The sequence below is a fragment of the Gossypium hirsutum genome, chromosome D03 (assembly GCF_007990345.1).
Source record: "Gossypium hirsutum isolate 1008001.06 chromosome D03, Gossypium_hirsutum_v2.1, whole genome shotgun sequence".
NCBI lineage: Eukaryota > Viridiplantae > Streptophyta > Magnoliopsida > Malvales > Malvaceae > Gossypium > Gossypium hirsutum.
The window spans coordinates 3,522,606-3,532,308 of NC_053439.1; the positions used below are offsets into that span (position 1 = coordinate 3,522,606).

Sequence of the window (9,703 nt, forward strand, 5' to 3'; positions counted from 1 at the left end):
CAAATACACCAAGAACACATAGCCACTAAAGCAGACAAATATTTTGTCACACATTCACAATACCCAAAAATAAAATTTTGGGGCGTTAGAATGTTTAGCAATTATTTATTTTTGATTCACCTAATTGTTTGATGTGTGCTTGATAGAGGTGCTCATGGGCCGGGCGGCCCGGCCCGGCCCTACGTCGGCCCACCCGAAATATGGGAGGGTTCGGGTAAAAATATAGACCCGAAATATGAGTTTGGGTAAGAAATTAGGCCCGTTTTAAAAACGGGCCGGGCCTCGGGTAAAATTTTTTTAGCCCGGGCCCGGCCCGGCCCGGCCTGAATTTAATTAATATAATTTTTTTATTTTGTCATTAATACATTTCCCATTTCCAATTTCCCTTTCCTTTTCCATTTCCCCCCGTCCCCAGTTAAATCCCTAACCCCTTCCCTCCCTTTTTTTCCCCCAAATCGGATCCAACTCCACCTCCACCGATTCACGACTCCACGGTGCTTCACTGCTTCTAGCCTTCTTCGTCTTCTCAAAGGTGAGTTTGCTGTTAACCTTTGAATTTGTTTTTTGCTTTGTGCTTTTTTATTTTCATTTTTATTCGAATCAGTTCCCTCACTTGCTTGTGACCGTAGATGTATAATTTCATTTGATGTATCCGTTCTTTTCTTGCTTGTGACCTGTTGAGAGATTGTGTTGCTTAAATCTCCCTTGCAAATTTTAATACTGTTTACATTGTGCAAATTTCCATCTGTTCTGCTGGCACCTAGATGATTAAAAATGGGACTCTGTTTTAACGTCCTGGTTTTGTGAACAGCCTAGACATAGGTTGGGCTAAACATAGAAATCAGCTGTTTCTTTGGGTTATTGACTCTAGTACCTCCCTCATTTGTGTTGTTCGTTCTAGTTATTTGTTGGATATGTCCTGTTTAGATGAGTTACAATTCAGAGAAGTTAGGTTATCTAAATTTTAGTTCTGACAAAATTCTTTTATTTTTCTTTCAGCTCATGGTGACAATTTTGCTGTGAAAAGAATGAGAAAGCTGACCCAAAGGAGAGCTGTTGATTATACTAGTACTGTTGTGCGATATATGCAGGTATTTTTTTCATGTTTAGTTGTTTTCATAAGCATTTTTTTTTCTATATCTTTCTATAAGTTGTTGCATGGTCTTGGTGAATCTGATTAACATGGATGCTTATGTTTGTTCTTAGATGGCTTAAATGTCTCTTCATTATTGTGGTTATTGGCCTTCTCTTTATCAATATGGGCATTGATTATTCAATGTACTTGGCTGCTGTATTTTAAAGTTTGCTTTTTTCTTCTGTAGCCTTTTGCTCAAGATTATTATTCAATGTACTTGGCTGCTGTATTTTAAAGTTTATAAAGCTCTGTAGCACTATTATAGCCATAATTGTATCTTTATAATAGCTTAACTTATGGAGTTGTGTTTCAGAATGCTGCTGGAAAATCCATTAATATAGAGGCAAAATGACTTGGTCTTGCTTGCCATTGATGTATCGTGTTAAGATGTTCTTTTTTTGCTTCATGGAAAAATATTAAGTTGATGTCTTTTTATATCATATTTTTCCTAGTTGCTAAGAGTAGCTCCTCTTTATCATAGTTTGGACCAGTGTCAATTGACTTTGTGTTCATCACTATTTAGTTATTGCCTACTTTATCTTAGCTAATTCAGGTATTGCCTACTTTATCTTGGCTTAAGACTGAATTACGTTTGCCTAAGCCTTGGATTACTATGCAGACGCAAGCAACTGGTCATAAAATCAATGTTCTTTTTCTTTTATGCAAGGTTTGCCAGAATTGTTTGTAATTACTTGTGCATTATAATCATTTTTTATTTTTAAGATTTGATTGTTTGTAATTAAATTCAAATTAATTGTTTGTAATTACTTGTATATTATAATCATTTTTTATTTTTAAGATTTGATTGTTTGTAATTAAATTCAAATAAGTAATCTTTTTTTATTTTTTTTGTTCATTATATACAAAAAAATTACAATTTGATATTTGATATAAATTCAATAACAATTAATTTAAATAACAATTAGTTTTAACTTTTAAGTAAAAAAAATAAAAAAAACGGGCCGGACCGGGCCCGGGCTTCATATTTTTTTCACAGGCCGGGCCTGGGCAAAATATCAGGCCCATATTTTGGGTCGGGCCCGGGCCTAGTAAATGGGCAAAAATTTTTTATGGGCCTGGCCCGAACCCGGCCCGGCCCGGCCCATGAGCACCTCTAGTGCTTGACTAGGAAAGGGGGTTTTGATTTTGAAAGGGATTGACAAATTATTTTTAGTGGATATCATGCTTGAGGACAAGCATCGGTTAAGTAGGGGGAATTTGATAGCAAGATAAATTCGTATTTTTAATATATTTATTTTTGGCTAATTGTCAAATAAAACGCTATTAAATTTAGATTTTTCTTATCAGGAATGAAGTTGGTGTGTTGAATTCAAACTCTTACAAAAAAAAATGTTAAATTGGAACAAAAAGCAAAGAGGAGGGCTTGATTGAAAGATTGAAGATCCAAATATGATTGGATAAAGATTGAAGGGTTGAAGATTTTTTTTAAGTGGCTGGATAAAGATTGAAAGATTTTTTTGGTATTGTTATAACTCTGTAATTAGTTTAAATTCTAGTTTAAATTTGATTTTTAATTTTTGAATTATTTAGCTATAATATTTAGTGATAATATTTAGGAAAAATCTAGCTAAATTTTAGCACTAAAAGTGTGTATAAATACCTAATGACTACAACCAATTGAACACACTTTGCTTTGGTATTTAATAAATTCTCTATTTTTTTCCTCTCCTGCGTCTTTGCCATTCAATTTTGCAGTTTCAATTTTTTTTTCTTTTGATTTCAACCTTTTGGTTTAATTGCCTTCTAAAGTCTTGCCCCTTTCTACTTTTCAAAATTCCACTTAAACCATTTATTTTCAAGCATGATTTTTTCCATGATTAACTAAACCCTTTTTAGCTTTAGCCCAGAAATTGCTCCAACAAAACAATCGTGAGATACGAACCCGCTCAAAAAAATCTCTCAATTCAGTTTTCGCTATCTCTCTAGTATATGGGATAGTAAAAATTCGTCCCTCAAAGTTGATTCAATTTCAACTCAAAAAACGCGCGTTGGGTTGGAATTGTTTGGCGTACAGACGGGAAGTTGAGTCGGTGGTGTTGTATTCAAAATCCCGCAAACAAATTGGTGTGTTCAATTGGAAAAAGCTAGTTGAATTTTGTCAATGGAGATAATGATCGGATTTAAAACCACACGGTTGAGGCCGTTAATTCGAGTTGGGCTTTTTAGATTGCAAGGCTGTCGAAGTCTTAAATTACAGGTACGTGCCACGTGGTTGGAAATTTGACAAGGGTCGATTTGCAGGTGATAACTGGATCGACTACGAAAGGAAAAGTTGGTGGTTTGAGGAATCCTCGATTGCTATAACCAGTTTATCGCTTGGAAAGGAAATTTTGTTTCAATGATTGATTCAAGATTGGAGTACACTGAGGTTAAGGCTAATCTTAAAAAATATTTTATTTATCCATTTATTTTATTTTCTTAAATTTATTTTTGTATTTTTGAATATATTTTTGAATATATTTTTATTTTATTTTTTGTATTTCCTTATTTTATTATCTTAATCAATTTAAAATCCTTATTTTTATTTTCCATCGTTGGAACGCACTAGTCGTGGACACGTCCACGACTATTACCGTGACAACAATTCTGGTCACGAGAAAAGATGAAATTAGACAACCAGTTCTTGTGGATTCGACCCTACTACTCTATATTTTAATTTATTATTATTTTATCGTAAGAATTTATATTTGGTGATTTCGACGGCCATCTATATATATTAATAATTATAAAAGAAAAAAATTTAACAATGACATACTTAAATGTACAATACATTCAAGCTTGAACATGTAGTTGAGTTACCTGACAAAAATAATAACGTGTACGTATCAATGAGTTTAGATTTTCCATTCAATTAAACTAGTACAAATTTCACGCCTCATATAGGGTTGATAGTTTATTTGTGTTAAATTATGATGTCTAAATTTGAAAGCTAAAATATACTTTAATCTTACTTTTATCTTCAGAAATTTAAATTATTTACCTTTTAGATTTAAAAAAATTAGGTCCAAATGTTACCATTGTTATAATTTTTCTATTAAATTCACTAATCTAATATTTTGAAATTAAAAAAAATCACTTGGTAGTCGTGTAATAATATAAAAGTGTAACCGTTAAACTCCTTATTAGAACCCAAAAATCAAAATTTAGTCCATGTTAACAATGAAGTTGGGAGTTCAATTCTTATCCACGAGAATGAAGTACATTTCATTACCTGTTATTTACTTCATTGAAAAAACCCTATAACAAGAAGATTAATCATTGCTACAGACAATAAATACCTTAATTTCAATAAAAAAAATCCATATTATGATATTGTTGACTTGTTGTATTTAATGCACCATTAGGGTCAAGCCGTAGTAGTTGGGTCGGGTATAGAAGAAAGGCCACGGAGACCAAGCCACCACTGCCGATTCCCCCCCTGCCTTTACTCACATAGTCACACTCAAACACTAAATTATGGATTGACCTTGAAGCCTTCATGGAAGGGGCCAAGTCTATGGCACTTTGATGACAATGGTTTTTTTGTAATGGAGTTCACAAGCCATTGAAAATGAAAGGGGTTGGGTTGGGTTGTGTTTTTCTTAACGGCATTAAATTTATTAGCTTCATTCACACCAAACTCTTAGTTTACAATTTGGAATAGACTTGTACATGGGTCAGGCTACTTACCTAGGCTCAAAGGCCTACTCAATATTTAAGAGAGTTTCAACAAATATGTTAGGCTCGAAAAATGAATTTGAATAAAAAAATTAGGCTTGTTTAAAATATGAGTTTAATTCAAACTTGAACATTCAAGACCTAAATCCGACTCGACCCATGAGTACCTGGGAATATGAAGATTTTGATTTTTACTCTGAATTGTTCAAATATATTTTGTTGATAGGTTTAATAGTGCCCCTGGTCATTTTACTTTTTAAGCTTTTAAAATTTAGTCTTTTTTTTTTTACTTTTAATTGCAAAATTTCAGTCTCTCGACTTGTATAAATTAAAATCTAATTCATAACACTGGAAATGAACTTCCCTTAAAATTGAATGTGTAACAATTTAATATTAGAAAGTTTGATTTAAGAATTAAAATTATAACACCCCAAAAAAGAATGAATTAAAGTTTTAATTGATAAAATATATACAAAATTTCACAAAAAGTTAATCAATACTGTAATTTTTAAATTAAGGAAATAAAAGGACTAAATTTCAAAAGTATGAAGAATACATACCCGTAGCATAATTATACCTTTATTGATACAACATATCACAACTATATATTAACATGTAAAATACACGGAATTATGAAAGCGATGTGGCTGGCTTGGGTTTTCCAACGGCGTTGAATTTATTGGCTTCAGTCTGCATTCAGCTCAAAGCTCTTAGTTGGCAAGTAGAACTTTCTATGAATCACACTTTGATTTTATATGTGAGCTGTAATAATTATTAAAATATATATTTGACATCGTTTTAGATTTATTTATAGGTGTTCTTTTTTTACTGTATTTAAAGAGTTAACTATCACTTTTTTATTGTCAATTGAGTTTTATCTTGATTGATATAGGTATTGTTGTTAATGCAGGAAACCGTGGATTCGAGTGCGCAGAAGCGCATTATCCTCCTATTTATGAGTTGGAGATGAGCTATGGGTAGTTCTAAACATTGTGTTAAAAAAAGCAGATATGATTATAAGATTATTATATAAAAAAAAACTATCAACAAGCGTAAAATTATCGGAAACTCATTCTTTTTTTTTTGGTACAAAAAGAAGGAAACAAGAGAACTAAATTCGAATTACCTTCTCTCCACAAGCATCGCTATAGAAAGGGTTCAAGGCTCGCCGACGGCGACTCAAGATGAACCAGACCTCTCTCAAAGTTCTGAGCTAAATTTGTCAAGTGGTCTATGCAACTATTTCCTTCACGATGAATGTGTCAAACCTCAGTCACCCATCCTTCATTTATCGAGTTAAGGCAATCTTTATCCAAAGTACCTAGCAGATGATTATTCTCAAAATGTTGTCGGAGGAATTGTACCACTAGTAGCACATCTAACTCCACCACGACCTGACGAATTCCCAAGGATTTTGCAAGACAAAAATCGGCTCAAACCCCCATAACTCTACCTGTATAGGCTGTTTGTTATCCCTATATTCACCATAAATCCTCCAATCCAATGAGCCTCGCTATCTCTGATAAGACCTTCGATTGAAGCTAAGCATGAGCGAGATTTTACAGTTCCATCTGAGTTGAGTATGTAACTTCCTTAAGGTGGTTTTGTCCATTTAATCCAAAATGGTCTTCGAACTAACCTTGGCATAACAACACTCATGGCAACAAAGATGTATGTAGCAAACTTCTAAGCATATTGACACTCGCAAACCTATTGACCATCTCTTATTCTCCTTTTGCAGCCAGATTTGATAACGGGTTACGTCCTTAAAATCCCACGCCAAGTAGAAGAAGCATTCGACTTTTGTTCCACCTCCATAAAGGATGCAGCAAGCAGATATTTCTTCCAGAAAACATCGCACCACAAGGGATTCTGCTTGTTAAAGAGACTCCAAGCAGCCTTTGATAACATATGGCTAGATTATTTAGTAAATAACAAGCATTACTATCAGGATATTTCTATCATTTTATATTTAACTCTAGAAAAATACACATTATGAGATTTGAAACTAAAATACCATGGTGTTTAATATCTTAAGTTTACCATTTCAACTAAAGTCTCATTTATTTGTTTTGTTAAGTTTTTATAAATATATTTGTTATAAAAAAATTTATACCCACATTATGAGTGTGTCGTAATTAATTTTTATGACCGTAAAATATATATTAAAGATACATTAATTTCACATAAAAATTAACTATATGATGAGATAAAGTTAAAAAAAATTAATTATGATATAAAAATTAAAGAAACATGATCGAATAATCAGAACTTAATTCAAAACAAAATCTTATTTATAATGTTATTAATCGCATTGAAACCCTCTATCATAACAAAATTAGGAGGGGATTTAAAACTATTTCCTTTCCATCACTTCCTTATAAATATTATAACGTGTGACAAAAAAAAAATTTAACCTATCACATTAAAGGCAAATAAGTTAAACTTATCGCACTAAAGGCATATACGTATTTAAACGAACCTTAGCCTATTATATTTAAATACACAGCTTGAAATTAAAAAGGAACCATTGACCAAAATATTAAACTAAATTTATATTAGACCATGATTATTGACAAATTTTTTTTTTATTTACAATAAAAATGCTAGATTTTTATATATGTATCACCTGTGAAAAAAAATAATTTACAAAAATAATTAATTTTTTGTATAATGAAAGTAGTATTGCATTACACGTATTGTGAGGTGAGGTCCATTATAGTTACAGTGTCGGCACCTTAATCCACCGTTTGGTTCTGCATTTCTGATGATCATCATGCCTAATCAATGCAACAGCTATTGGGCGATTGAAGTTCCAAATACAGGCTTTCATCACCGTCGATATCGTCAATATCAAGCGAGTATACGACATCTTCCCTACTCCAACCCCCACGCAATAACACAACCGACAAAACCCGCGTATGCCACGCGGCGTCATCTCCGTCGATCAAGGGCCGGGTCCCATTTTTTGGTTTAATCTGTGATTGATCACAGCCGTCCATCATCATCAGGTCCTTCACCTCCTCTTCTCTCCACCCTCCATCTCTCAACCTCCAGAACACTTCCTCCAAACACCCGCCTAACCTGAACTCCTCCTCCTCCTTCCTCCACCACCACCCCGTCGTCACCCCACGCGCCACCACCCTCCTCCCTTTCTCCGCCACGTCCGTCCAAAACTCGATCCTCCGAGCCACTGTCGCCGCCCAAGCCGGCACTTTGTTATCAACGCCATTCCTTTTCTTCCTCTTGAAAGGCTTGAAAACCCCACCTCTCCTCAAAAACTCAACCTCTTGAAAAAACCTATTAACATCAAAGCTCAATATCCTAACCTCCTCATCGTCGACGTAAAAAACAGGGTTTCCCGCCATGTTCGGCGTCGAAGGGATATAACAATTCCGATATATAGGAATTAAAACAGGCGCTGTTATAAACAATCTTTTAACCAAACCCAAAGCTTCATTGGGATTCGAAGGTTTAGTACCCCAAGACGGAGACCAAAAGTTATGCAACGTAATGTTCTTTGATAAAGACAATAAAGGAAGATTGAGGAGAACGTTGAGTTGCTGAGGTGATGATGATCGCCAATTTGGGAACGAAGGGTCGACGGGGAGACCTTCTTGAAGTATAGAACGGAGGTCGGGTGGGAAAGTGAAGTGAAAAGCCGATTCGATGGAGGTGAATTCGTGGTCGGTTAAACCAGGCAGGATGGGGATGTCGAGGGTTTGAAGATGGTGGATAAGGGTTTTGGAATATGCAGCGAAAGAGAAACAAGCGAGCTTTGATCTTGGCGGTGGAGCTTTGAGTAAAGGGTTTGGACGGTGGGTTTGGGCTGTCGTTGCTGTTGCTGTTGCAGCCATTGGAGATTCAGCTGAAGAAATTGAGAGCTTTTTTTTTCTGCAATGGCAGCTGCCGGTAGGTTTAAAAGGAGATTCAAGATTGATAAGTGGGAACCGAAAGAAGAAGAGATTGAGGAAGAAATATGTAAGAGTAATCGATGGAGGAGAACGGGGAAGCTCACATGGAAGCCTCTTCTTACGTTGACAATGTCGTTTCTTCTGCTTATATGCATTTCTACAGGGTTAATTCCATAATACATCCTTAAACTACAACCAAAATTTTATATTGGTCCTCAAATTTTAAAAACATTTAAATTGAGTTTCAAAGCATCAATATCTTATTGATGCTTAAAATATTTAAAACAGGTAGATTAAATAATACATAAGTGTATACTTGTATAAATAACTTGGATCTGGCATGTTAAATAAAAAAGAAATAGTGTTTTTAAATTTTATTGCCATTGTCTGTTTTTTAACATGTCATTTTCAAGGTGTCTATGTGATAGATACACGCATGTTTACAATTTGATCTTTATGTTTAAAATATACTCCATATCATACCAAAACTAATATTTAACGTCTAAACTGACAAAATGACATATTTGATATAATGTTGATGCTTTAAGGATTCAATTAGAACATATGTAGACAGCTTAGACCTAACGTGTTAAGAAAAAGAAATAGTGCTCCTAAATTTATTTTTATTGGCATTGTCTTTGTTTTAGCGCGTGAAATCCAGATTATCCATATAATAAGTATCCACATATTTACAAATTGATACGTATGTTTTGAATATACTCCAAATCAAACCAAAGTTAGTATTTAACATCTAAATTGACAAAAGGTTATGCTTGTTATAATATTTGATACTTTGAAGATTCAATCAGAACATTTTCAAGTTTTAGGACCAAATTAAAATTTAGGCTATAACTTGAGGATGTTTAGTGAAATTAACCCTATATACAGAATATATGAAATCACTATCATGAGCCTGCAATGTATTTGTTTGCATCTGCTTCCTTGTTACTTACTTCAATAAAAGGGTAAAGCCAAA

The 9,703-nt window shown here is 33.9% G+C and overlaps 1 protein-coding gene and 1 long non-coding RNA gene across 2 annotated transcripts; one reads left to right on the forward strand and one right to left on the reverse strand.

Annotated features, from left to right (window-relative positions):
- Positions 1 to 493: 493 nt before the first annotated feature.
- On the forward strand, positions 494 to 1,749 carry LOC121215301 (uncharacterized). The gene is made up of 3 exons (XR_005911032.1): positions 494 to 532; positions 1,000 to 1,091; positions 1,689 to 1,749. It is a non-coding gene; the product is annotated as an uncharacterized lncRNA (long non-coding RNA).
- A 5,844-nt stretch (positions 1,750 to 7,593) lies between these two features.
- On the reverse strand, positions 7,594 to 8,670 carry LOC107950513 (uncharacterized). Its single transcript, XM_016885372.2, has one exon. The coding sequence runs from the start codon at positions 8,668 to 8,670 to the stop codon at positions 7,594 to 7,596; it is 1,077 nt and encodes a 358-aa protein (XP_016740861.2).
- Between the last annotated feature and the right edge of the window lie 1,033 nt (positions 8,671 to 9,703).